This window comes from Perognathus longimembris, chromosome 1 (assembly GCF_023159225.1).
Source record: "Perognathus longimembris pacificus isolate PPM17 chromosome 1, ASM2315922v1, whole genome shotgun sequence".
Taxonomy (NCBI): Eukaryota; Metazoa; Chordata; class Mammalia; order Rodentia; family Heteromyidae; genus Perognathus; species Perognathus longimembris.
Window position 1 is genome coordinate 145014473 of NC_063161.1, and position 26423 is coordinate 145040895.

The 26423-nt window shown below is 51.6% G+C and overlaps 1 protein-coding gene across 1 annotated transcript in view; it reads right to left on the reverse strand.

Moving 5' to 3' along the window:
• Akna (AT-hook transcription factor) overlaps positions 1-24719 on the reverse strand; it is a 44006-nt gene extending 19287 nt beyond the window's left edge. The window contains exons 1-10 of the mRNA XM_048340070.1: positions 24260-24719; positions 21719-21932; positions 19298-19661; positions 15103-16151; positions 12547-12621; positions 6213-6366; positions 5475-5614; positions 3578-3637; positions 1157-1284; positions 568-775 (exon numbers count right to left, since the gene is read on the reverse strand). Coding sequence (XP_048196027.1) covers positions 568-775; positions 1157-1284; positions 3578-3637; positions 5475-5614; positions 6213-6366; positions 12547-12621; positions 15103-16151; positions 19298-19550 — 2067 coding nt within the window. The 5' untranslated portion in view covers positions 19551-19661; positions 21719-21932; positions 24260-24719. The remainder of the gene's footprint in view (positions 1-567; positions 776-1156; positions 1285-3577; positions 3638-5474; positions 5615-6212; positions 6367-12546; positions 12622-15102; positions 16152-19297; positions 19662-21718; positions 21933-24259) is intronic.
• Between the last annotated feature and the right edge of the window lie 1704 nt (positions 24720-26423).

The following is a 26423-nucleotide window of genomic DNA, read 5'->3' on the forward strand; positions in this document are numbered from 1 at the left end:
GCAGGATTAGCACAAAAAATTAGCACAAATCTCAGGGACAGCTCCCAGACCTTGAGTTCAAGCTCCCGGACTGGCACGCATATTCGTTCTCTCTCTCTCTCTGTCTCTCTCTCTCTCTGTCTCTCTCTCTCAGAAAAAGAGTTGAAGGCTAGGTGCGGATGGCTCACATTCATAACTCTAGCTAGTCAGGAGGCTGAGACCTAAGGAGCGCAGTTTGAAGTCAGCGTGGGCAGAAAAGTCCCTGTGAGACTTTTATGTCCAAAAACACTACTCAAAAAAGCCAGAAGTGGAGCTGGGGCTCAAGTGGTAGAGCACTAGCCTTGAGCACAAAGAGGCTCAGGGACAGTGTCTAGGCCCTGAGTTCAAGCCCCACCCCTCACCAAAAATAAAGGGGTTGAAGGTGTGGCTTGTTGGCAGTACAGTGCCTACCCAGAAACCGTGAGTTCAAACCCCAGTACTGCTAAACAAACAACTACAGAAGGGAGCCCTGACATATGTCGAATGCAATGAAGGAATTAATGTGAAGGGAACAGGGGGGACCTGCAAAGCAGCGAGGCAAGGGGGTACCTCAGAGGAGGGGCTCTGGCTGGCTGCCATGGGGCCTGCTCCCGAAGGCGCGGGCGGACATGTGGGCTGGCAGGGCAGGGGTGTGGCTGGGGCGCTGTCCCCGGCGGGGTCTGGCTCAGATGGCGCCGGCTCATGCTGGGTCCAACCCATGTGGTCCTGAAGCTCTTCCAAGCGGACCCTCAGCTGGCGAATCTCGGCCTCCAGCTCCCTGTGAAGGGAGAAATGTCAGCACAGGGAGTGGGGTGGGGGGGTGGTCAGGTCAGTGGCCATATGGAGTGATTCTGAGAACTCAAGAGATGAGACTCCATTGGGAATCAAGAGATCTCATCCGGCTCCCCTCTGCCATCCCTGGGATGTGCGACCCTAGGGACATCCCAGTCCTCCCAGCCTCAGTTTCCCTACTGTCCAGACAGAGGTGCTGTCTCAAAGGTTGGTCCCACCCTGCGGACATGTCGCTAATTGGAATGGGGTTCCCCGTGTCTTCTCTGTGTACGAATTAGGAGGACAGGTGTCTCTCTCCTGATGACCGAAGGGCCCTCCCAGGGGCCTGGCTCACCTGTTGTCCTGGGCCTGCCTCTCTGGGACCTACCTGCAGGAATCAGAATCTCCAGGTGTCCTCTTAGAGCCAGAGCACTGCGTGGCCAGGTGCTGCCCCCTGCTGGTCTGCAGGTAGTGGTCCTCCAGACCCATGCAGGCCGCCCTCAGCCGCTGAAAACCCTGGAAGCAGACAGGGGCCTCTGAGTGCCCAAGCCCCATGGGCTCAGCAATAGCACACACAGCCCACATGCAGCTGGTGGCGGGGGGATGGGGGGGGTGGGGGGAAGGCTGGGCTCCTCTGTGGGCACCTTGACAATGGCCTTTCCCTGAATCCAGACAGCTGCAGTGCCAAACACACTCCCTTATCTCCCTACGAGGAATGAGTACTGCAGACATCTCAATTTCCATTCTCTAGTTGCAAAACTGTGGGTATCTGAAGACTGGTCATTCCCTTCCCAACACCCCCTCCCCCCAGTGAGGGATTACTTATATCTTTACAGGAGGAAACAGAGGCACAGAGAAATTAAAGTTGGTAAAAGGCACACAGTGAGCGGAACAAGTTGTACAGCCATGATTTGAAGCCAGGAACTCTGGCTACAAAGCTCCTGGGTCCTACTGACTGTGTTAGGCCTCCATAGTCATTGTGACCCTAGATGGTATCCAGTGACACCACACAAAGAGGGGTCATCATCCCCCAGGAACAGACTAAGGTGAAGAGCAACCTAGAACCCTGAGCATGACCTAACAGCTCTCAATCTTCCTGGGTATGGGGAATCAAGACAGAGAGAAGAAAATGAGTTGGCTTTTTGTTTCTGGTCATTACAGCAGGAAAGAGGGATCCGGAAATTGTTATTCTCAACAAAAGAAGGCATAGGAAGATGAGCACTGCATGTTCTCACATGTGGAAATTAAAGCAATGCTCTCATAGAAGGAAAGCGTAGAGTGGTGGCCACCAGAGTCCAGGAAAAGCTGGGGGCGAAGATGAGGGAGGGATGCTGGATAGCAGGCACCAGACTACTGTTAGATGAGAGAAGTAAGTCCTAGAGTTCAGGCACAGTATGGTGACAACTTATTATGTATAATAAAGAGCTAGAAGATAGGAGCTCAATACTTCCCAACACAAAGAAACACTATTTATGATAGAAATATGGATTACCGTGCATTAGTGGTTGCATACTGTTTATGTATCAAATGGTTGCACTCTCCCCTATAAAAATCCCAATATGCCGATGTAATATAATATGCCACTCCTTTATGGCAGCATAAAAATTTTAACAAGTCATGGTTTTCACCCTCAAAGTCCCAGATCATCTGCTTGAGGATATGATGGAATCCTCCACCACACATTCCATAAAGGAGTTGCATATGGCATCTGCAGAACATTCTAGGAACAGATGCAGGTTGTAATATCACTCTGTAAAGCAAGGAGCCTTCGTTTGTCCCTCTGAGTCTCCTTCTGCTCCTCTTAACCCTTCTGCTGTGGGTCTTGTGCCTAGGCTGCATTCTTTCCTTATAAAAACCGTCCTGTTGGAATGGGAGGATTGCAACTTGGGATCAGGAACAGCTAAGAATGGCTGCTTTTCCCAGGGCTTCCTAGTCACTGCAGAGTCCCCAGATGCTAACAGTCACATTAATGGTCCCTTACCTCTGAGAGGCCCTCCCATTCACAACTTTGAGAGCTCCACCAGCTCCCTCCTGTGGCCTGACTGAGCCAGCAGAAACCTGTTTTGTACATACATGACTACATTATACAAAACACCAAAGTCCAGAAGGGAAAGAGCCAGGCATGGCTAGATAAGGAGTCATTCCTCCTCTCTTTAGCCAGTCTCCAAACTTTTAGAGGCTAAGAGGCAGGCAGAATGGTGGGATGTGCAGGGTCGTGATCAAGACTTTGAACTTGGAAATGAGTGGATTCATGACCGTTAATTTGTGACTGAGGAAATCATGACTTTGAACTTGGGAATGACTAGATCGTGACATTGAACTTCAGAATGAATAGACCATCCATAGCCTTAAACATAAGAATGAATAGATCATGACTTTGAGCTTGGGAATGAATAGATCCTGATCTTGGGAGTGAAACAGATCATGGCCATGAGCTTGGGAATGAGATCATGACTTGGGAATGAGTAGAACAGCCTCCAGGCTCTGCTGCCTTCTATTATGTGACTGTCAAAGGCCTTCAAGTCACCTCTCCTGGCTTCAGCTTCATCACAGTTTAGTGGGGGAAATAAGTGCAGCTCCCTAGTGGGTTTTTAGGATGCTAAAAGTGTGATATTGCACGCAGAAGGTCCCCCAGAGTATCTGGCAGCCATTGTGGCTTAGTAACTGGCAGGTAGTAGTGAGAGTTAGCATTTTCTTAGGGAGCTGTGGCTGGGTCTGGAGGAGTGTGCCTGACAAAGGGCTGCACAAACAGCCTGAGGATAGAAGTGAAGGTGTCTCTTTCATGGGGCAGGATGGGGGCAGTGTTAACCTGGAGTCGGTCCTGGGGTGTGAGGCGTCCTTCCTGCATCAGTCCTTCGAAAGAATCCACCTGGACAGAGGGAGGAAAATCAGCTTCATGAAGCCCAGGGCCCTGTAACATGACCTTCCCAGAGAGGCCCTCATTGAACCACAACCATGCTGGGCATAAAGGGCCCCCTGGGGCTGGCCTTGGGATGAAGGGTTCTGCCCATTCAGCATGGAGGACACTAGTATGGACTCCATGCTGGACCTCAGGGAAAATCCAGGAAGTGATTCCCTTCCAAGCTCAATTGCTCGCATGCAGAAGACCTGTGAGCCACACACTGACCACAAGTGGCTGGGGTGGGTAGGGAAGGGCCAGGCTGTGCACAACGGAAGAGCACATACCTATCACCAAGGCTAGATCACACTGTCAATCAAGGTAGGAGGCAGGGTTGAGAGCCTGCCCTGCCTGTACACAGTAATGAAGAAGCAAAAGGTAAGATGGGGCACGTTTCTTATACACCTGTCCCTTGTATTCGTGGGGGACAGGCTCCTGGACCGCCAGCCTTTGTGGGCATACAGGCCTGAGGATGCTGGCTATGGGGATTGTGATATTCCTCAGAGCTGGCTCTCTACCACTTAATCCACACTTCCAGCATTTTTATTGGTTGATTGCAGGTGGAATCTTACAGGGGCTGGCTTCGAACTGCAATCTTTAGACTTGAGTTTCCTAAGTAGCTAGGATTATAGGTGTGAGCCACCAGCACTCAGCTGACATGAGTCTTTGATCCCTGGTGTGTGTCTTATATAAATATCAACCAGCAGTCACAGGGGTCAGGCAAGGCAGGGCTCAAGCCAGGCAGTGAAGCTGGGGGGTCGTCAGAGGTCAGCTGACCTCAGCTCCTGCTGAGCACAGCAACCTGACTTTGCTTTATTTTATGAACAGTGAGATAAACAAAAAACCTCCTCTCCAGTTCCTGGGTCCAAAATGGTAGGGATAAAAGGGTATCAGGTACTTAAACCAGCTATTCACAAATGGAGGAGCCTTAAAAACATCACCAGAAAGGAGAGGAGTCAGACACGAGGCAGAGGTTTGTCTGAATCCATTTATATGAAATGCATATGACACAGGCAGACTGTCGGGACAGAGGGAGTTGAGCTACCTCGTGAGGCCAGAAAGCAGCCATGCCCACGCACTATGAAGGACATGGAGAAACAGTGGCGAGGATGGTGTTTCTCTGAAGGAATTTCTTTTATGGAGGGGTGTCTGTTGTGACTGCATTTCCATTTTCCACACTGGCAACTAGGAAGCTCAAAAAAAAAAAATAGCTGTGTCTCTGATTAAGTGCTCAGTGTCCAACAGAACACTCTGTTGACTCACTTTACCCTATAATTGGTTTTTCTCCACCCTCACTTCCTCTCTGCCCCAGCTTCTTCACTTCCGTTTTAAGAATGTGGTTAACACGTTATGTAGTTTCACAAACTGCTTCAAGCACTTTTGGAAGAAGGCCAAGAATGTAGATAGAAGAAGACTTGCACACAATTCAGAGGTGGGTGGGGGAGGTGGGGGAGGGGGAATGAGGAGCTTAAGGAAACTATTGAAACAAACCGAGAACAGAGGCAATCTGTCCTGGAGAGGACAGGCAGGAGTTACAGAGCGCAATCTCCCTGGCACTATGCGGGAGATACTTCCAAACACAACTAGAGGGACCCAAAAGTAGGGTTCAGCCTAGTCGTGAGTGACAAGGAAGAGCCTGGGGACACGTGACTTCCCAAGCCAGGGAGAAGGAGAGGTTCAGGTTTCGAGATAGCCCAGTTTGATGGGGCTGAGGTGGGGGAGGGGCTCTCACAGAGATCCTGAGACTTGGCTCACAGGACAACAACGAGGACACATGTGGGGGGGGGGGGGGGCGGGTCACACTTACCTTAGCCAGGAGCCTGCTGGCCTGGGAAGCCAGTCCCAGCGTCCATTCCATGGTGGTGCCCTGGCTCTCTGGGAGCCCCTTCGCAGTGCGTGTGCTGGGGGGCGAGGAGGGGCTCAGGTCTTCCGGTGCTGTCCACCACCCTGGAATATACAGCCACAGAATGCTGAGGCCAAGGACGGACCACCACATCCACCCTCAAGTGGCAGCTGGGCCACCTGCGCCATCTCCACATCAGCCCAGGAAGAGGGCCGAGGGGAGGGGCTGCCCCACGGCAGGCAGGACCAGGCCTGGGTCTCCCCACAGCACAGGCTGCAAGGTGCAAAGCCAGGCCAGCCTGGGGTTGCAAGGCGAGAGACACAAGTGTGAGTCCCGGCACTCCCTTTGAGGAGCTGGGTTCCTCTTCAGCGTGCTCTGGCCCCTCTGAGCCACAGTTGCCTGGCTACCAAGCCCCTGCCATGCTCAGTACGGAGCAGGCTGTACAATGGGCCCTTCAAGGAGAATATCGGTTATACGCTTCATCTCACATTACCAAGGTGGCAAAAACAGAATTCTACCCAGGCCATCCTGGTTCAAGTCAGGACACCTTCCGGTTTGGCCTGTCCATGTCAAAGGACCCAGAAAGGAAGCTTGGGGCTATGACCTCCTGATCTAAAACCAGTGCCCATCCAGGGTGCTCCAACTCTCCAACCTCTCCCCCAGGAACAGAGGCACACGGGCAGCCCCAGTGCTCCGACTTACCTGTAGCCTCAGGGGCCCGCTGGTCCTGGTCAGTACCAGGCCACCACTCGGCTAAGCGGGCCTGCGGGATGGTGAAGGACAAGACCTTGGTCCCTGCAGACACTGTTCCCTTGCTGCTGTGGCCGGGCTGGGGCGGGTCAGAGTACAGGTTCACCTGGGAAAGATGGAGGTGGGCAGAACCAAATCAAGGGCTGGGAAAACTTACCCCAAAGGCCTCACTTTCAATCCTTCCTCTATCCCAGAGATCCATAACACTTCTGATTATAAACAGAACATTTGTCAGGCGCCAGTGGCTCATGCCTGTAATCCTAGCTACTCAGAAGTCTGAGATCCGAGGATGAGGATCGGATAGAGGATCATGATTCAAAGTCAGCCCAGGCAGGAAAGTCCCGGTGAGACTCTTATCTCCAACTAACCACTCAAAAGCTGCAAGTGGCGCTGTGGATCAAAGTGGTAGAGCACTAGCCTTGAGCAAAAGAGCTCAGGGACAGCGCTCAGGCCCCAAGTTCAAGCCCCATGACCCACCCAAAGAAAAAAAAATAAGTAAATAAAGATAACCTTTTATTGGGACCTGGGGGTGAGGTCCCACTCCACTAAATGTGGAGTGAATGACCTACATACTTTTTCCACATTCTCTTTATGGTAGTCCTGAAGAGGAGGTAGGCAGGGCCCATGTCCCCAATTTCCCAGGAGAGAAAACACTCTCAGAGAGGCTAAGTCACTTACTCAAAATCTCCAGCGGAGAAGTGGACTTGGAGGGAGATAACATCGCTTTATCCGACCCCCAAACGGATGGTTTTCTACTCATAACAATACTGGCTATTATTAGTATTTGCCATTACACAACTGTAGAATATGATGTCATTTGTCATAAATAATTCTAATATCTCTTACGATAGAATATGCTCAATAACGGTAATAAGTTGATAATAAGCAGAAGCCAACAGCTGTGTGAATGGATGAGGAAGACAGCAGGTGCCCAGAGCTCCTTCGTTTGAGGACACAACAAACAGCCAAGGGAGAAGCTACAGGAGGGGCTGGTGGAGGAAGGCCATCTGGAGCTCCAGGGCCCAGGGAATGCGTGCTCTGGGCAGTGGTATGGAGCAGAGCTGGGGAGCTGGGTGGGTTTTTTTTTTTTTAATTTAATTTATTTATTAATTGAACACAATTTTTTTGACAAGGTGTTGTGCAAAAAGGGTACAGTTACATAGTAGGGCAGTGTGTACATTTCTTGTGATATCTTACACCCTGTTATTCTTTCACTTCTCTAGGTCAGGTAGACATATATACAATATACAATGTATCAATGTATCAATGTATCAATGATACAATGTATCAAGAACATACATTAGCCACGTAGCCAAGCCCAAGAAAATTTGCCTAGGGCTTTAAATGTAATGTCGATATTAGACAATATGTCGACAGTAGTCTTATATGAACGTACATACATAGCTTTTGAGCTATTGTATTCCACTGACAGGTTGATTTTTGACCTTTATATGTTGAGTAGTTGTTTGGTTTTAGTTACATACTGTTGGGTCGCTGCCCCAATCCTGTGGGAAATACCATTTGACAAGCAGTTTTTGGTTTCACAGACTTGGTCTCTACTGTCTCTCCGTCTCCCTTTCTTTTTTTTTTGGCCAGTCCTGGGCCTTGGACTCAGGGCCTGAGCACTGTCCCTGGCTTCTTTTTGCTCAAGGCTAGCACTCTGCCACTTGAGCCACAGCGCCACTTCTGGCCGTTTTCTGTATATGTGGTGCTGGGGAATCGAACCTAGGGCCTCATGTATCCGAGGCAGGCACTCTTGCCACTAGGCTATATCCCCAGCCCCCCGTCTCCCTTTCTTAACAGTCATATATTAGGGAGATCATGCCCCTTTGTTTTCTGTGTTCTAGACTTGTCTCGCTCAACATTATTTGTTCGAATTCTGACCATTTCCCTGCGAATAGCAATATTTCACCATTCCTAATCGCTATGTAGTATTCCATTGTGTATAGGTACCATATTTTTTGGATCCATTCATCTGTGGAGGGGCATCTGGGTTGTTTCCATATTTTGGCTATTGTGAATTGTGCCGTGATAAACATGGAAGTACAAATGTCTTTTTGATATCTTGGGACTTGCTGTTTAGGATAGATGCCTAGGAGTGGTATGGCTGGGTCATAGGGTAGGTCTATATTGAGCTTTTTGAGAAACCTCCATACTGTTCTCCAAAGTGGCTGTACTAATTTGCACTCCCACCAACAATGGAGAAGGGTTCCTCTTTCCCCGCACCCCCTCCAGCATTTGTGGTCACCTGAGTTCAGAGTATAGGCCATTCTAACTGGGGTGAGGTGGTATCTCAGGGTTGTTTTTATTTGCATTTCCTTTACTACCAGGGATGTTGAACATTTCCTCATATGTTTCTTTGCCATTTTTATTTCTTTTCTTGTGAAGTCTCTCTTTAGCTCCTTTGCCCATTTCCTAATTGGTTTATTGGGCTTGGAGGGGCTTAGTTTTTTGAGTTCTCTGTAGATGACAGATATTAGGCCTTTGTCTGTTGCTGTGCTGGTAAAGATCCTTTCCCATATGGTTGGCTGTCTTTCTGTTTTGGTGGCTATGTCCTTAGCTGTGCAGAAACTTTTTAATTTGTAGTAGTCCCATTTGTCAAGTCTCTCCCCTATTTGTTGTGCCCCTGGGACTATATTCAGGAAGTTCCTTCCTGTGCCTATAAGTTCTAGCATCTTTCCTACTCTGTCCTTCAGTAGTTTCAAGGATTCAGGTCTGATATTGAGGTCCTTGATCCATTTTGAGTTGATCTTGGTGCATGGTGATAGGCTTGCTGGGTGGGTTTTGTGAATGGGGCTTTGCTGAGCAGAGCCGTGCCGTCGGTGTACTCCTGTGGCTGGGCTGAGCTGAGCGGCTGAGGTGGAGGCTGGAAAGCCAAACCTAACCACATCTGGTCTTTTACCAAGTCTGCCACTCTGCTTTAGCGTCAAAGCCAGAGCCATGCCCAAGCTCTACCACTCTGCGTCATTGCATCCTAGAACAGCTGGCATAGCGAACACCATGTTTCATAGATCAGCTCAGAGTAGCCACCACCGTCCCATTTGTCCCCGTCACTGTCACACCATAACTATCACCATCATCACCACTACTACCACCATCACCATCATCGCTACCATCACCCTTATTACCCATAAGACCACATGGAGACAAGTCCATATTCCAGTGGGGCCTCAGGGACAGGTGGGGTGTCCTGATGGCCCCCACTGCCCCCCCTCCAAGATCGGGACAGGCAGCAGACAGTGGGCCTGGCAGAGGAAGCTCCCTGGCCCCAACCAAGCAACCTCCCCCTGCTTATTCCTCTGCTCTTCACGGTCTGCTGTGGCAGGAAACCCATGCCAAGTTGGGCCTTGGCCCAGCCGCTGCCCTCCCCTCCCAGCCCGAGCCTTACCCGATGAGAACAAAGCTGGATTTTAATAATCTCCCTGGCCATCTGCTCAGCCCTACCTGCAGGGCCTGTCCGCTAGCACCCCAATTCTCCTGAGGTGACCCAAATCCCTGGGGAGGTGCCTGCTCTGAACATATTCCCTCCCTCCATCTCTCTCTCTCTCCCATCTCTCCCCCACACCCCAGTCCCCAAGTAGGCAGGAGGCCAGAGGCCCCTTTGCTTGAGGAATCAAAGCTGAGGCCAAAGCCAGTGGTAGGAAGAACAACTGTTGCACTGCCCAGGCTTGGCTGCACCTGCCCCTGAGGTGAGGGTAACCAATTTTATGCTGGGGTATCCCACAGTGCACCCCAAGACTAGATTGGCTCTTGTGGGGGGAGGGGGAGGCTGTGCACCAGCGAGTTTGGGAATGACTGAGTTAAATAAATGAGTGTGCCCAACACAGATGGGCTTCCCCAAGCCTTTAGAATGCTAATGGGCTTCATGAATGGAACTGAGGGAAGGTGGGGGGCGGGGAGGAGAGCATAGCTACTTCTCATCTCTCCTCTTCCCCACCAGGGGCTTCTGACCCCAGCCATCAGAGCAATCTGTGGGGAAGGCGGTTCTAGGTCATCTGCCTGATTCCTTCCTGGCTGTTTTGTTCTCCTCACCACTTCCACGTGGCCTCTGGCCTGAGATGGGGGGTGGGGAGGGGCTTGGGAGGTGGCAACCAGACAGCCAATGTGACAGTCTCCTCCCACCCCCCCAACTCTTCCTTCCTGTGCCTCCTCCCACCGGTTCCCACTCACAAACTACAGCCAGGCCTGGGCATCCAGAGCACATCCCAGATGGGACCTCCCCAGTGCTGTGGACCCACAGGCTCTGAGCAGGACACCTCTGTGAACTCCCCTCAGCCTTCTGGGTTTGGGGATCTCGATATACTGAAGCTGTGTGATGCTGCACCTCCCTGTTCTAGGCCTCTGAGCTCCTGCAAAATGGTTCCCCAAGACTGAGGGTTGAGGGGAGTCGCCACCAGGCTGCATGTCAGCTAAATTGTGTTCACTGCCACCCTCCTGCCCCCACCCCTCACTCGCCACCCATGGGGCTTGAACTCAGGGCCTAGGCATTGTTTCTGAATTGTTGTTGTTTTTCGGTTTGTTTTCTCAAAGCTAGTGCTCTATTACTTTGAGCCACTGCTCTACCTCTGGATTTTTGGTAGCTAATTGAAGATAAGAAGTCTCACAGACATTCCTGCTCAGGCTGGCTTTGAGCCAAGATCCTCAGACCTCAGCCTCCTGAGCAGCTGGGATAACAGGAGTGTGCTGCCAGCACCTGGCTCCCGCCCTTCTTTTGGGGATGGCCCTCAGGCCCAGGGGATATCTTTCTATTCAGCAGATGTGAGTAATAAGGTGGTGTTCACACATCCAGTCCCCCCACATGTACTAGAGCCCTTTACATCCAAGCCAGGCGCTGGCTCCCAGACAGCCTGGGCACCTTACACAGGTCCTCGTGGGCTGGGGAGTCCCCCTACTCCTGTGAGGGACCCCGTGTGCCGGCTACCTGTTTAAATGAGGCAGGAGGCAGATGGAGATGCAGCACACCTCCACCGACCCTGACCCTGAGCACCCCCCACCCTACCCCCACGGGGACCTCAGCTTCCCAAGCAGCAAAATAGGGCTGCTGGAAGGCTGGGGTCTGACAAACAATTCCTGTCTCTCCTTGGACTTTTTGGAAGTCTGTGGCTGTCAGGATGTGGCTTCCTTCAAGGGGGCGGAGGGCTCCCCGCACCGCCCCCCCCCCACCAGCCCTCCCAACTCTGAGTCCCTGAGAGAGCTGTAGGAGTTGTAAGACCTCAGCTGGTTCTCTCACCTGAGCTGGCACTCAGAAGCAAGTCTGATCACCCCTCTTACATACAGGCATGCTTCAAGGGGCAGGGGCTGGGAAGGGACCTGCCTGCACAGGGGGTGCCACAGACACTCCCCGGAAGGAAGTGGCTCTAGATAAAGGGCAGCAGGTAGTGGAAGAAAGGGGGCCAAGCACATGGGTGGAGCTGTCTGGGCAAGGTGGGGCACCCACAGGGACACAACAGCAGGGTGCCAGGGAAGGGCCTCTCGCCATGCACAGAAGGCTGATGGGGCCAGCAGCACCCCCCCCCCCCCCAAAGCAGGAAGCCACAGGGGCTGTGACAAGCCCCATTTCCTACTTCACCCCAGAAAAAGAGGAAGGTCCCAGAGCAGGGAACCTGAAGACGAGTTGAGGCTGAGCAGCAGGATAACCAGCTCTTGGGGTGGTGGACAAATAACACCCCTGCTACACACACATGATGTCTAGTCTCAGTAAGAGTGAGGGGTGAGCATGTGGGGGAGACTGCGAAGAAGAAAGACAAAGGCTGTGATCCAGAAGGATCCAGCCCAGGACACAAAGGCTGGGCAGAAATTCCGTGCTGCTCTTTCGAGACTCAGAGAGCCCCAGTTAGGAGACTCAGGAGCACAGTCCCACCCTAGAGACTACCTAGGAGGACCCCAGATTTTCACATTTCAAGACATCAAGCTGGGGGCTAGGAATATGGCCTAGTGGCAAGAGTGCTCGCCTCATATACATGAAGCTCTGGGTTCGATTCCTCAGCACCACATATATAGAAAAAGCCAGAAGTGGCGCTGTGGCTCAAGTGGCAGAGTGCTAGCCTTGAGCAAAAAGAAGCCAGGGACAGTGCTCAGGCCCTGAGTTCAAGCTCCAGGACTGGCAAAAAAAAAAAAAAAAAAAAAGACATCAAGCTGCATACACAGGAAGGGAGACTGAACGCATGGAAGTCTGGGGAGTAACGCAGCACCACTAAGGAGAACCAGGATTCCTCCCCCCACCGAGGGGCTCAGTGAAGGTAGGGACTTGGTGTAGGGCTGGACATCCTCCCACCCTGCCCATTACCTTGGCCCCAAGGCGCAGCTGGTCGATGGTATTCTCGGCTTCGGCATACTTGGTGAGGAGCTTGTGGTAGTCTTCCTGCGGGAAGGAGGGAGGACATGCTTGCCTTGGAGGCCAGAGACCCATCCTCCTTGCTGTGAGCCCCCCACCCCCACCCTATGGGCCAGGTCCCTCCCTCCCCAAGGTGCTCTGTTCAACACCTTCAAGGTGCCACACAATGCAAACCCCTCAGTTCAGTTCTAGAGCATCAGACAACAGGCTGGCTCTAGCCAGGGGCCAGTATGTCTTAGGGGAGGGCCTTTGGCAGGGTCACCTGATGGGTGGCCCACTATCAGGGCTGTCTCCTCTTTCTTACTGGCTCCAGCTCCCCACACATCAGGCCATAGCCATCTTCCCTACTGCCTTGTTTCCAGAACCTAAGTGGTATGTGCTTTGTAGGGGGTTTTCATGAACAGATGAATAATCACCTGAGTCCTTCCACAGAAAAGCAGAGGGCTCGGTTATAGCTCCATCTTTTTTTTTTTTTTTTTTTGCCAGTCCTGGGGCTTGGACTCAGGGCCTGAGCACTGTCCCTGGCTTCTTCTTGCTCAAGGCTAGCACTCTGCCACTTGAGCCACAGCGCCACTTCTGGCCATTTTCTGTATATGTGGTGCTGGGGAATCGAACCCAGGGCCTCATGTATACGAGGCAAGCACTCTTGCCACTAGGCCATATCCCCAGCCCCGATATAGCTCCATCTTGCTTTGCTCTCATGAAAATAACCATCCAAGAGAAAAGGTAAAAGCAGGTGTCACCAGTGAGCACCGAAGGAAAGTGTTTCTCCATGTTCTGAAAACAAGTCACAAAAGGGCAAAACCCAGCATGTCTGTCTCCCCCTATGACGAGACCTTGGACACGCAACCAATGGATTTATTTCTAGAAGACTTCTAGGCTGGACACAGAGAGCATGTCTATAATCACTGCTACTTGGGAGGCAGAGACCTGGAGCACTGCCGGCAAAAAGCCAGAGATTTCATCTCAACAAATAAGCTGGGCATGGTGATAGACACCAATGGTCTCAGCTACATTAGTGCGTCCCTAAGTAATGAAATGCAAGACCCTACTTGAAAGACAACCTAAAGCGAGGGGGGCTGGAGGGGTGGCTCAAGTGGTAGAGCACCAGCCTAGTTTCAAGTACAAGACTCTGAATTCAAACCTCAGTACTGCCAAAGACAAAAGTTTTCTAGCAAAGAATGCAGAAGGAACAGCATTATCCAAACATGATCATTCATCCTGACACCCCAAATAAAGAGCTGGATCAGACAACAACTGCTAGGTGGGTAGGTTACAACAGCAAGGTTGAAGGGAGCACAGAGCCCTATACCCCACAAACTTCTGACCCTGGAGTGCATGTCCACAGGAGCACAGTCACACACACACAGAGATGGCTGCAACCCACAAGTCCCCTAGCTCTAGCCCTACCCCTGGACAGGGTAGAGAGGATAAGGGTGTCCTCGGTGTGTGCTTCAGCAAGCTGTGGGCAGCTCTGCAGGGCAGGACTGATTTCCTCAACAGCAAACTACAGGGAGAAAACAGAGGAGGAAAGACTTACAGAGAAAAGAGATTTGAAAAGAAACATAAACTAAAAACAAAAGAGAAGAAAAAGTGGGCTGGGTGTCGGTGTCCTGTAATTCTAGCTACTCAGGAAGCTGAGATCTGATGATCAAAATTCAAAGAAAGCTCAAGCAGAAAAGTCCCTGAGACTCTTATCTCCAATTAACCACCAAAAGCTGGAAGTGGAGCTGTGGCTCAAGTGGTAGCACACTAGCCTTGAGCACAAAAGCTCAGGAACTAGCAGGGCAGGTGGCTCACTCCTATAATCCTAGCTACTCTGGAGGCTGAGATTTGAGGATCAGGTTTGAAGCCAGCCAGGGCAAAAAGTCCATGAGACTTTTATCTCCAATAAACTACTCAGAAAAAGCTGGAAGTGGCACTGTGGCTCAAGTGAAAGAGTGCTAGCCTTGAGCAAAAGAAGCTCAGGGACAGCATCCAGCCCCAGAGTTCAAGCCCCAGGACTGGCAGGGGAGACTTAAAGACAAATAACATGGACCAGAAGCCACAGGTGAGCCTCATTCCGATCCTGATTAAAAAAAAGTGATCGAGCCACTGCAGAGACTCATGAAGACAAGTCAGATGAAGGAGCTGGCATTCACTTGTGGTTATGACTAAAATGCAGTCCTTGTCATTAAAGACACACACACTAAAATATAAAGTGGACACACACACACACACACACACACACACACACACACACACACACACACACACAAAACCTCCAGTGAGGTTGGTGGGAGAGGGGATGGGCATGAAAAATGTTGCCAGCTGCTGAGGAATTTGGAAACTGTATGAAATGGGGATGTGATTCTCCTAAAAATATCTGAATCATTCCTAAGTTCAAAACACACCCACAGATTACCACTGAGACAGAGGCACAATTTCAAGGTCTTCCCCACCCCAACCTGCCACTGTCTCAGGCCAATAGGTGCTTGAGTGATACACCTACCTGGGAATCCCCCTTACCTGAAGCTGATGGACCAACTCAGTGGCTTCTTCGGGCGTCTGGAACTCCTGGGGTACCCTAGCGATGGGGTGTAGGGCAGGTGGGTCCTTGGCCGGGGATACTTCTCCACTGCTTAACAGGACCTCACGCACAATCTCAGCTGGCGACTTGAAGATCAGGGGCCCTGTGGGGCCCTGAGGCTGCCGGTTATGGCTCCTGGACTTGGGTGGGCGGTAGCTCTCATTTTTGGGGAACCTCACCCGAGGCCCCACTTTGGATAAATCAGGTAGTGGGTAGTTCAGACGCCCCCGGCCATACTTGGGAACATGAGAAGAAGAGTGGCTGGCCAGAGTGTCTCCCTGCCTGGGTTGTGACCGGTCTTTCTGTGTTGACGTAGGCCTGAGACTCGGGGTGCTGATGGAGCCGGTGAATCGGGATGGCAATGGCTTAGAGGAGGTCTTGGTCGGCTTCCAGGTGGGATCCCCACGCCATGGGTCAGGCAAGCTGGTGGTGTCTCTCCCCCATCGACCCTCACTGTGCTCAGGACTCTGGGCTGGTGATGCAGAGCGATCCTGGAATTCTATGGTTGTTGCCGGAGCAACGCCACCTCCGGTTCTGTCATCTGGGGACAGGAAGTGGTGGTGGGAACTCTGCAGCAGGGCTCCTGTCCCAGTAGTCGTCTCAGGGACGTTGGCCTCTCCTTCCCAGGGAGAATCCAGGCTGTCACTCGGTTGCCCGAGGCTCATGGTCCCACTGCTCCAGGATCTTGCGGAGCAGAATCCAGTGTATTGGTGGACCTCAGGAGGTTCTGAAGAATCGTTTTCACCGGCTTCTCTGCCGGAAGCCTTCCAGCTTCCGGCCTGACCCTGTCGTGGAACCATGGGACTGGTGTAGCCCTCATCAGCACACCCAGGCCTTGGGGAACTCTCTCCAGCTGCCTCACTCCTGGGGCTTCCTGGGACTTCATCAGGCTCCTCTTCAGTCAGGTCCAGTTGACCATCCTGCTGAGGGAGCCAGGGCAGAGGTAGGGGAGGACTTTCTGGGCTGTTCACATCCTCTGCTTCAGTGTCTGCAAAGACGAGACATTCGTGGCTTAGCACGAGTTACATCATCTCTGGCTTTCACTTCCTCATCACGTGGGCACGCAGAAATCGCAAGAATCCCCCAGGAGCCCCTCCCACTGCTCCCCATCATCAGCTGCTGACATGATTCCTCGTCTGCTGTCTCAAGGGTCCTTCAAATTCAAGCCTCAATGTTGTTGACCCCCTGAATCTCTGCAGGAAATGGTGGCATCATGTATACAAGCCTAGGAAGCATTCTGGTTACCTCTCCCCCTAGGCCATCCATCCATCAACCACCAATCTGTTCGTTCATCCATCCATCCACCCATCCATAGTATGTCCCCTGGTCTGTCATATTTACCTCCTACAGGGCTCTTCAACTCACCTCCTGTTCTGAACTCTGCCATAACCCCTCACACTGACATTCTCTGGTTCCTGGACCACTGTAATAGTCATCTGCTTAACTCTTCAATCTGTATCCTCCTTCCTGCCTAGAAACTTACCAGCATCTTCCCATTGTCCCCAGCACAAAGCACAGCCTCTACTGTGGTCCTTAAGTCCCTGAGGCTCCCCAGTCCCATCAGCCATCTGGTCCATGGTTCCCTCAGTTTCTCCCTGCCTCAATCAAGCCATGCAACATTCCTCCCACCACCAGGGACACCATGTGTCCCTCTGCCATGAGTCCATCTCCTTCCCTTTGCCTAGAAACCTCCTATTTTCCTTCCAGTAGGAGCTCAAGAAATCTTAAGAGCTCCTTGGGTAGGGCAAACTCTCTCTCATGTTAGATATCAGCCTGTATACCCTGGTAATAGGATCACAGTGGCCATCATTCATGTATTTCAATACTCCCCACCACACTGCAAGCTCTATAAGGACAAGGACACTGGCTGTTTTGGTGGCTGCTGTACTTGCAGGAGGAGAGTGCTCAGTACTACTTGTTGGGCAAATACCAAGGAAGTTGGAAGAAGAATGATGGAAGGGGTGCCATTGATCAAGATGTATTGTACTTGTTAGCCGACATGCTGAGTTGAAATCCCTTAATACAACTACTTAAAGATACTAAAAAATAAAAGAAAAGAAAGAAGGGAGAGAAGAAGATAAGGCATATAAAGCTCCTAGGAAATTGGGAGCTTCTGTAGTCAAGTACTCAAATAGTCACCCATCCACCAAGCCAAAACCCATATATCCATCTACTAAGCCAACCAACTACCCACTCATATATCAGTTACAACCCATCACTCCTGTACATGCCTATCAATCCAGTTATTGATCCACCCATCAGCCATCCACCTGTCCATCTGTCCCTGCATGTGTGCATCCATCAGTATGTCTACTTGCCCACCCATCTACACATTAACCTGTCCATCCATCCATCCATCCATCTATCCTCTACCCATGCCATCTATCATCTCTTTATCTGTCCATCTGTCCACCCATCCACCTACTCATCCATCCATCCATACATACATACATATACATATTCACTGTCCATCCATTATCCATCCATCCATCAATATGTCTACTTGCTAATCCATCCACACATCCACCTGTCCATCCATCCATCCATCCATCCATCTATCTTCTTCTGTCCATGCCATCTATCATTTATTTACTGTCCAACTGTCCACCCATTCATCATCTACCCATCTACCCACTCAGCTGTCTACCAGCATGTCTGTCTATCCACCCATATGTAGTCATACTCATTAGGTACCTGCTCTGCTCTAGACCCCATGTCAATCTCTGGGATAGACCCATAGACAGACAAGTAGGAGTAACACTGAACGTAGACTGCTTTGTTTGGACACACCACTGTCCTAATCCTTGTATCAACTGCTGTTCCACCATGTTGTTTTCTTCTACCCCCAACTCCTCACTCCTCAACTACTCAAAAATTGCTTTAGCAACTCACTCTTGCTCATCGCAGTACACCAAAAGCTCAGATATGTCAAGTAATCAGTCAAAGATCACATAGTGGATACAAGCAGTCCTGGAGCTAGAACCTAGGCCCTAGTCATGTCTTCTGCTAAGGTGGTACAGTGGGTTGAAGAACACGGTCCTTGAAGCTAGGGAGCCCTGGCTTCACCCCAGCTCTTCCGACCTCTTCTGGGAAGCTATGAGCAAACCACTGACCTCTGGAAGTCCTTGAGCAAAGTGGAGGCGTGTGCCTCCTAGCTGGAAGAGGGTGGTATGGAAGGAGGGAAAGAGGACCAGTCAGGACCAGCCATATGCCTGGCACACAGTAAGGGCACAGGACATGGTGGCAGCTGTTACATCACAGCAGGGGTTACCATGTAACAACCCCCCCCCCCACTGCTATGAAAGCCAGTGCTATATCAGCGCCCATTTCCTGATGGGCACAGCTGTATGTTAAGCAGAGCAGACATGAAGCATGTTGGATAAAAATCCACTACCAGCCCAAAGGTTCTCTCCTGTTCCCAGAGGTCTGCTGGGTCACAGGATCCTAATATAGGGGCATTCTATTCAATTCTGGTGCGGGAACTACCACATGGTAGGCTCTTGCTATTCCCCACAACATGACCCCCATCCCACAGATGAGGAAACGGGCATGCAGCAATGACCAACCAGGGTCTTTCCCAGTGAGGTCAGGGTACACTCTACATGCCAAGGAGCATGTGGGCCATAGAACACAGAGATTGGCAATTGCTATATTTAGAATGGGTGTCATCCCTGAATCAAGCAATTCAAATGACCAAAAGCACTATGGAGTACAGTGTGCAGAAATGGATCTGATGATGTTCATGTTTGCAGTACTGATAACAGCAGCAATCAGAAGACACCTAACTGCCTCAACCAGAGGCTCTAAACACAGAAGGCCTACACACAGTGCTGAGTAGGCATTAGGAAGGATGAAAGCTGGGAGAATGTTCCCACCTAGTAAAAGAGCAAGACACTGGTAACCACGGAGTATGCAGAAAGCTGTTGCATATTCATATCATATTTGCATGTTGACATCTATGGAAACAACTGGCTATCTGGAGATGGGAGTCACACAATAATTTGCAATCTCAGCTTCTTTTTTATTCATATCTTAAAATGTAAAGCTGCCTCCACCCCCATCCTCTGCTGGGAGGTGGGATGCTTATGGAGAGGGCAGGACACCCCCATGGGGTTGGGGGCCCACCAGTCTTACCTTCTCCTGATGACCCTTCTGACTCCTGGGAGCCTGGGTCCCACTCCAGGGATGATGGATGCTGCTGGGCCTGGCGGAAGTCCTCCAGGAGTTCAGGGCTGGCGGCACCAGGGCAGGGCCGCTCAGGGCCCCAGACGTGTGTTCTGCTTCCATCCACGTCCTCCTTCCCCTCAGCCCAGGCCCAGCGCCGTCGCTGGGGCCCCTTCACCAGGCCTGGCCCTGCCCACTGCACCTGTGTCCCCGAGCTGGCCATCAGCCTGGCCTGGAATTCACCTGGGCCACCTCATCTTCAGGAGACAGAGTTGCTTATGGGGCCCCACAGTCACTGCAGATTCCTCTCAGCACCTGCCATCCTGCCTGTGACCTGTCAGGACCCAAGGAAGGACAATTAATCCTGGAGGTCCTGCCTTTGTGCAGGAAGTTATCAGCCAGAAGCCAGAAATCAGAAGCCTGGTTCAAGACCCAGCCCCATCTGCCCCAGGGGTAGTCATTCTGCCTTCATGTGCCTCATTGGTAAACTGGGAGGATGCCCCCACCCCCTGCCCCCAGGATTTGTGTAACATTGTCTAGGATAAGGACCTGACTCAAGCGGCCATGGGGATAAAACTCAAACACGTTGTGCTATGTCACCAGAGCCTGTGGAGAAAACAGTCTCTAATTGCTTACTGGGGACAGGGTTTCCTTTTTGGGGTGATGATCATGTGCTGTAACTAGGTAGAAGGGATTGTAACGCAACACTGTATGTTAAATGCCACTGAGCCGCTGCTCACTTCGAAATGGGAGAATTTTAGGTATTGCGAATATCATCACAAAGCATTCTAGGCAAGGAGAGCAGAGAGGGCAGAAGCCTGCTACGGGGGTTCCTGGGCACAGAAGTGGCTTCCGCAGACTATGGCAGGCTGGGGACGGGGTGATATTCACAGCACAGCATGTGGGAGGTTAGGAAGGGCCTGACCCAGGTGGCCCTGCTCAGGAGAGGCTGGCTGGGCTCCGCAGGCACAGAGAGGTGCAGTACAGAAACCCTTGTGTGCAGCTCAGGGGGGACACTGGGGGCCAGACAGGGAAAGCTGAGGACCAGACAGAAGGACTTGTACAGGGGGAAGGGGCTGAGGGGGAAGGCTGAAGAAGGTTCCTTTTTTTTCCCATTCCATCCCCGTCTGCCTCCCTCTTTCACTCTCTTGCTCATTCTAACACTTTCCCAGAAATTGCCCTGTGCCAAGCTCTTGCCAGGCCCAGAAAACAGTGGATAGCAGTGGGCACAGCTGCCCGAGGGGCTCCCTACCCGAGGGGCTCCCAGCCACCCCGACCTCTTAAGAACCATCGTAAGTCTGAGTATGTGCAGAGGGCTGACTTAGCTCAGACAAAGGCCTTCTTCTACCTTGAGGAAACAGGTCTACAGGGAGAGGACACAGGGCCACACAGTGGCCAGGATGGGACAGAGAGTCTGTCTCCCGAGCCACCACCATGCTGTGGACCAGGGAAGTCCAACTCCAGGCCTCCAGACAGAACAGGGCCTGTCTGTTCTTCAGCCTCGTGAGCTCTTGGCTCCTGGTCAGGAGCTTCGTGCAGTACAATTGAGAAAAGTCAGCAGGCATCTATTTCTGGACACTAAGTTCCCCAGAGAATGGGCAGCTTGAGAAAAAAGGCTTCTCAAGGGCTGGGGCCGGGCCAAGGGCAGCCACTGGGGCTGCAGAATGGGGCTCCGCCGCTTCTCTCTCACCCGTCCTCCTATCAGCTCAGCAAGGTGGAGCCCGAGAATTTTCTGCACATCGCAGAGCATTCTACTCTGCCAGCCTGGCTAGAAGCTTCCTTTGCATCCTCCCCATCGGCCGTCCCATGTCAGAAAAACTGCTTTTAGGTGACAAGCTGAAGCTCATCAAGGAAGAGTGACCTGGCCAGGATCACCTGCCCACTAGTGCCAGAAGCGCAAGTCTACCACTGTTAAGTCCTGGCCCAGCAGTCTCCTGGTTTTCAATGCCACGCCCCAGGAAGAATATATTTGCTATTTGTGTTAACACACTTCATGTACTAAAAAGAATGTTTCCAAAAGAGTAAACAAATGTAGCAGTGCTACTCATTGGATACTATGTGGAAAATGAACTCCACGCCTTGTGGGTGGGGATGGGAGGGAAAAACTGGGAGAAAGCCAGGGAAGGGGTGACATCCTAAAAGGAATGTACTCTTTACCTGGCTTATGTAAGTGTAACCCCTCTCTACATCACCTTTAAAACAATTTTAAAGGGGAGGGGGGAGGGGGGACTGAGGGACGAGGTAACAAACAGTACAAGAAATGTATCCAATGCCTAATGTATGAAACCGTAACCTCTCTGTAATTCAGTTTGATAATAATAAAAGAAAAGAAAAAAAACAATTTTAATTAAAAAATGAAAATTAAAAGATGTACTAGAAAATGACACATACCTTTGGTTATTTTTGGCAGTACTGGAATTCGAACTCAGGACCTTGTACATGGGAGGCAGGTGCTCTACCACTTGAGAGCCACGCCCCAGGTCTCTCTTCTAGTTAGTTTTCAGATAGGGTCTTGCATTGTTGTCTAGGCCAACCTCTGACTGTGATCATCCTGACCTCGGCTTTCTGAGTAGCTGGCATTACAGGTGTGAGCCACTGTACCCAACTGAAAAATAAAAAATATTTTTTTAATTATTGTGGTTTTCTTGTTTTCAATTGAGGCAGGATCTTGCTATGTAGTCCAGGTTGGCCTTGAAGTCATAATCTTCCTGCCTTCACCTCCAGCTATTTTTTGTCTTTGCCTGAGCATTGTCCCCTAGCTTTTTTCTTTTTTTTTTTTCTTTTTGTACTGAACTGTCCCTTAGCACACTACAACTTGAACTTCAGCTGCACTTCTGAATTTCTGGTGATTGATTGGAGAACAGAGTCTTGCAGACTTTCCTGGCAGAATAGACTTTCAACCTCGATCCTCAGATCTCAGCTCCTGAGTAGTGAGGATTACAGGTGTGAGCCACCCATGCCCAGCTAGCTGTATTCTTAACAGCATGCAGGGTCTGTGCCTCTGCTGGACATGATTAGAGGGGGTCTCCATGGAGAAGGAATCCTCTAGGCTTGCAGATGACAGCACCTACTGCAGCCAGATAGGCTTGGCACCCACACAAGGCCTGGAAATCTGCATTGGAGCCAGGCCACAGGCAGGTGTTGGGGGATAGGGGGGATTGCTTCAGATTGGCTGGTGCTTTTCTTTCTGCAGCCTCTGCTGAGGAAGAAGGCTAGGAGAGGCCTGTGGTTTTTCTGACTTCTCAAAGCACTGTTTCGTTTTGTTTTTCAAGCCTCACTGCAGAGCAGTCTGCCCCCTCCCAGAGGCCTCTGCGTGCCCAAAGAGGAAGCGTCTGTCTTCCTGGAAGACTCAGTGGTCGCAGAAATCTCACTGTAACCAGGGGCCACCACAAAGCAGAGGCAGACTCTGCTCCCTTCAGTGTCGTGTGCCCCTAGACCTGTGAGCTTGTCCTGCCCTGAGCAAGACTGTGGATACACCATAGCCTTCAGTGCCACAGAACTCAGAACCTGCCAGTCAGTCAGTCGAAAAACAGACATTAGAGCCAGCCATGTGCCAACATCAGGCTGAGACGAAGCTGTGATAAGAGAAGCAGTCTGAGACAAATGGACTTTGAGGTTTCCTAGACTCGGCTCCAGAGGGCCACAGCTCAGAACTGTCATCTTTCAAGATACACAGGGAGCACCTGCTGGGTGCAAGTCAAGCTTCCACACCCTGCCTGTGTGCCAGGCACTACTTGAACACTGGGGACACAAAAAAGAGCCAAAGCTTGCAGAGTGCCAGCCAGCAGGGGGGCACAGCAGCAGGGTCCCCTGAGGAAAAGGCTTCAGTGCAGGCTTGAGCCATGAAGTGGGGAGAGAACAAGGAGGGCCGTCAGTGAAGTAGCAGTGAAGTAGCATGGTGCAGTCTGAAAGATCTAGACTTCTGGGGGACCGTGGGACAGGGGTCCCCAAAAGCAACACAAAGGGCAAGGAGGTCCAGGTGACCTTCATAGGACAGCAGTAGGGGCTGATGGGAAGTTCCTGCCATGAGCTGGGCATGGGGCACAAGAAGACCACATTCCCTGGGGGTGCTAGTGATCAGGGTCCCCACACTTGCTGGAGAAACCCACCCAGCACCTCCTCTGTGCCTTCCCCTTGCTGCCCTTCCCTGGGCTCTCAACAATGATAAAACCTCTGCCATCTCTTTTCAGTTCCTACTAGGCCAAACTCCTCTTTCTCAATACCCGACCCCTCAGTTCCCGAGCTGAGGCCCTGCCCCTCCCCTCCCTGGTTCGGCGGCTCAGAGCCTCAGGCTCCAGACCACCAGGAGGCCCACCGCTGGCTCCTCTGGCCCTGGGAGGTCCCATCCCCTCTCACCAGGGATGTTCAACATGCTCCTCGCTTTACCCACACTCTGGTATGTGCCGCATGAGGCAATTGAGGCACAAGGAAGGGGCAGACTCCCCCGAGACTCTATAACCAGGAAGTATAACCGAGAGGCTCCAACGCCCCTCACACCTCATAAGTGGCTGGGCCACTGGCAAGGCACCGATCTCGGCTCATGAGAGGCTGAATGGACGCTCACCCAGAGGCCGGGGCAGCAGAAAAGGAGCTGGGCTCTGGTCCCCTGATGTAGAAAGCTGAGCTGTCCAGGCAGTGGGGTCACTCCTGGGGGGAAGCAGTGCTGCCTGCTCCCCATTCCTGAATGTCTCTGCGGTCCCTCAGCAACCCAGGCATAAACTCTCCATAAGAAGAGGGTGTTCCAGGCACAGAGAGGGACCAACGCCTGCCCAAGTTCACGAGAACAGAGTGTGAGCAGCCTCTGAGGGTAGATGAAATCCCCCTGCCCACACAGCTGCGTCGCTGCTGCCACTTCCTGGTGGGGACATCCCTGAGAGTCCGGGGGGCCCCCTTCCTGCTGCCCCTCTCCCCGCCTCCGGTCAGTTCCCTTACCTCAGTGGGCCTCCACCACCATCCTGTGGGCTGGGGCTCAGAGGACCCGTCTCGGAGGTCTTTGTTCCAAACCTGGGGAGCCCCCAGCCTCCATGGTTCCCTGGCCCGCCTCCAGCCTGTTCTGCCAGCCCCAGCTGAGGCTCCCAGAGCAGCATGGCTCCCCGCTTCTCCCCGCCCCTGCAGCTGAGGCCTCCTCCTCCTCCTAGCAGGAAGCGCCCAGCCTGATTTCCTACAAGTGTTTCTCAGAAGGAGGGGGGGCTTGCCTACTGCAGAGCCAGAGCCTAGAGTTTAACCCCTTGGGGGACAATGATGGGGCTGCCAGGAAAGTTCTGAAGTCTAGAGTCTGGGATCATCTTAACCACACCCTCCAGATACAGACTGGAGGACTGAAGCCCAGACAAGGCAGAAGCCTGGCCAAGGCCACACAGCATGCCGGGCCTGGAAGAGAACTCTGCAGCCTTCTGTCCTATGCTCCCTGTTTCTGGGAGCTTCTTCCATAGCCTCTCTTCTCCAACCCTGCCTGCCCCTCTGTGCAATGGACCCAGACTCAATGCGCATTTCTACCCTTCCAGGTGCATCTCTCTCTGTCCTGTCTGCAAGGTGCAACTTAGCATCTCAGAAAGGCTGCCAGTGTTCTCGCCATCTCCCTCATATCCTCACTCTAAGGAGGGTATACAGCTAGAGTGGAGTATCCATGCAACGTGGAGATAGGGAACTGCCTGAGCAGGCGTGTTACCATTATAAATTCCCTTGCAGGGCTCCCTGAAGATCGGAGACAGACAGATTGATCCTGATGGCCACACAGCCTTCCCCTAAGTTCCACTCACTCACTGTGAGCGGGACACACCAGGGAAAATGAGGCCCAGAAAACAGCAACCAGGAACTCAGAAACAAATGCTGTATTAATGAACAGTGTGATTGAAAACACAGAAACACTGTTTCTGTCTTAAGCTTTATATTCTCTTATCAGCTGCAACATGTAGTAAAAAAAAAAAAAAAAAAAAAAAAAAGGAAAAGAGAATAGCTCTTTCCACCTCTGACCTTCTTGCCCTCCTGCCCAGGTGATTAGCAGGCCGAGCAAGAAAATCTTAAAAGAGACACTTATTCTGGGGAAAAGACCCCTTTGGGCACAAGTGCTAGGAGAAGTATTTACCTCTAAGATGAACACCTGCCTTGAAAGTGCAGGTGTTTGAAGGAAAATGCCAATGACATCAATAACTAAGTTCAGCAGGCCAACTTTTTTTTTTTTTTGGCCAGTCCTAGGCCGTGAACTCAGGGCCTGAGCACTGTCCCTGGCTTCTTTTTTGCTCAAGGCTAGCACTCTGCCACTTGAGCCACAGCGCCCCTTCTGGCCATTTTCTGTATATGGGGTGCTGAGGAATCGAACCCAGGGCCTCATGTATACAAGGCAAGCACTCTTGCCACTAGGCCATATTCCCAGCCCCTCAGCAGGCCAACTTTGAGGTCTCTGCACTCAACTGACCAAACAGTAGGGCATCAAGGTGTCAGAACAAAGAACGTTTATCCTAAGCAAAATCTGAGCCAAAGCCCAACCTACTCTTTCACCATAAAGACGCTCATGATTGCTCCTGTTACCAGCTGGGTATGGACTATCTTTCTATCTTTCCTTCACTAATCAACTTGCTTGGTCTCTGCCTTGATGTGTCCTCAAATTTTGTGACAACCTCAAGCACTTGGTACCCAAGGCAGAGGCCTCATCTTTTGGAGACTTTCTCCTGGAGCATCAACCATCACCCATCAGGTAACAGTTCTTGGACAAGTCAGCCAGGATGAAAACTGTCAGTTCTGGTTAACAGTGGCACTCCTACTTTGAGGCAGATGTGGTATACAGCCAGGCACAGGCAGGCTGAGTACTGAAGCAGAGTAGGCCAAGGTGGGAGACCCAGGACCTGCAAGCCCCAATCTCAATGCTGCCCCACCTCTATCCAAAGATTCTAAGCTAAGAAAGCAGGAGAAAAAAGTAAAAGATCAGCACCCAGAACCTGATGAGCAGCCAAACTGAGGACCCACCCACGAGGAAGGGAACATGGACTCTTACGAGTCACAGGGACCTGGTTCAATCCTAGCCCCATCTTCTGCCAGCCCTGTGACCTCTCAAGTTTCACCTCCTGGTGCATCGGCTAGTTTCCTGGTCTGTAAGATG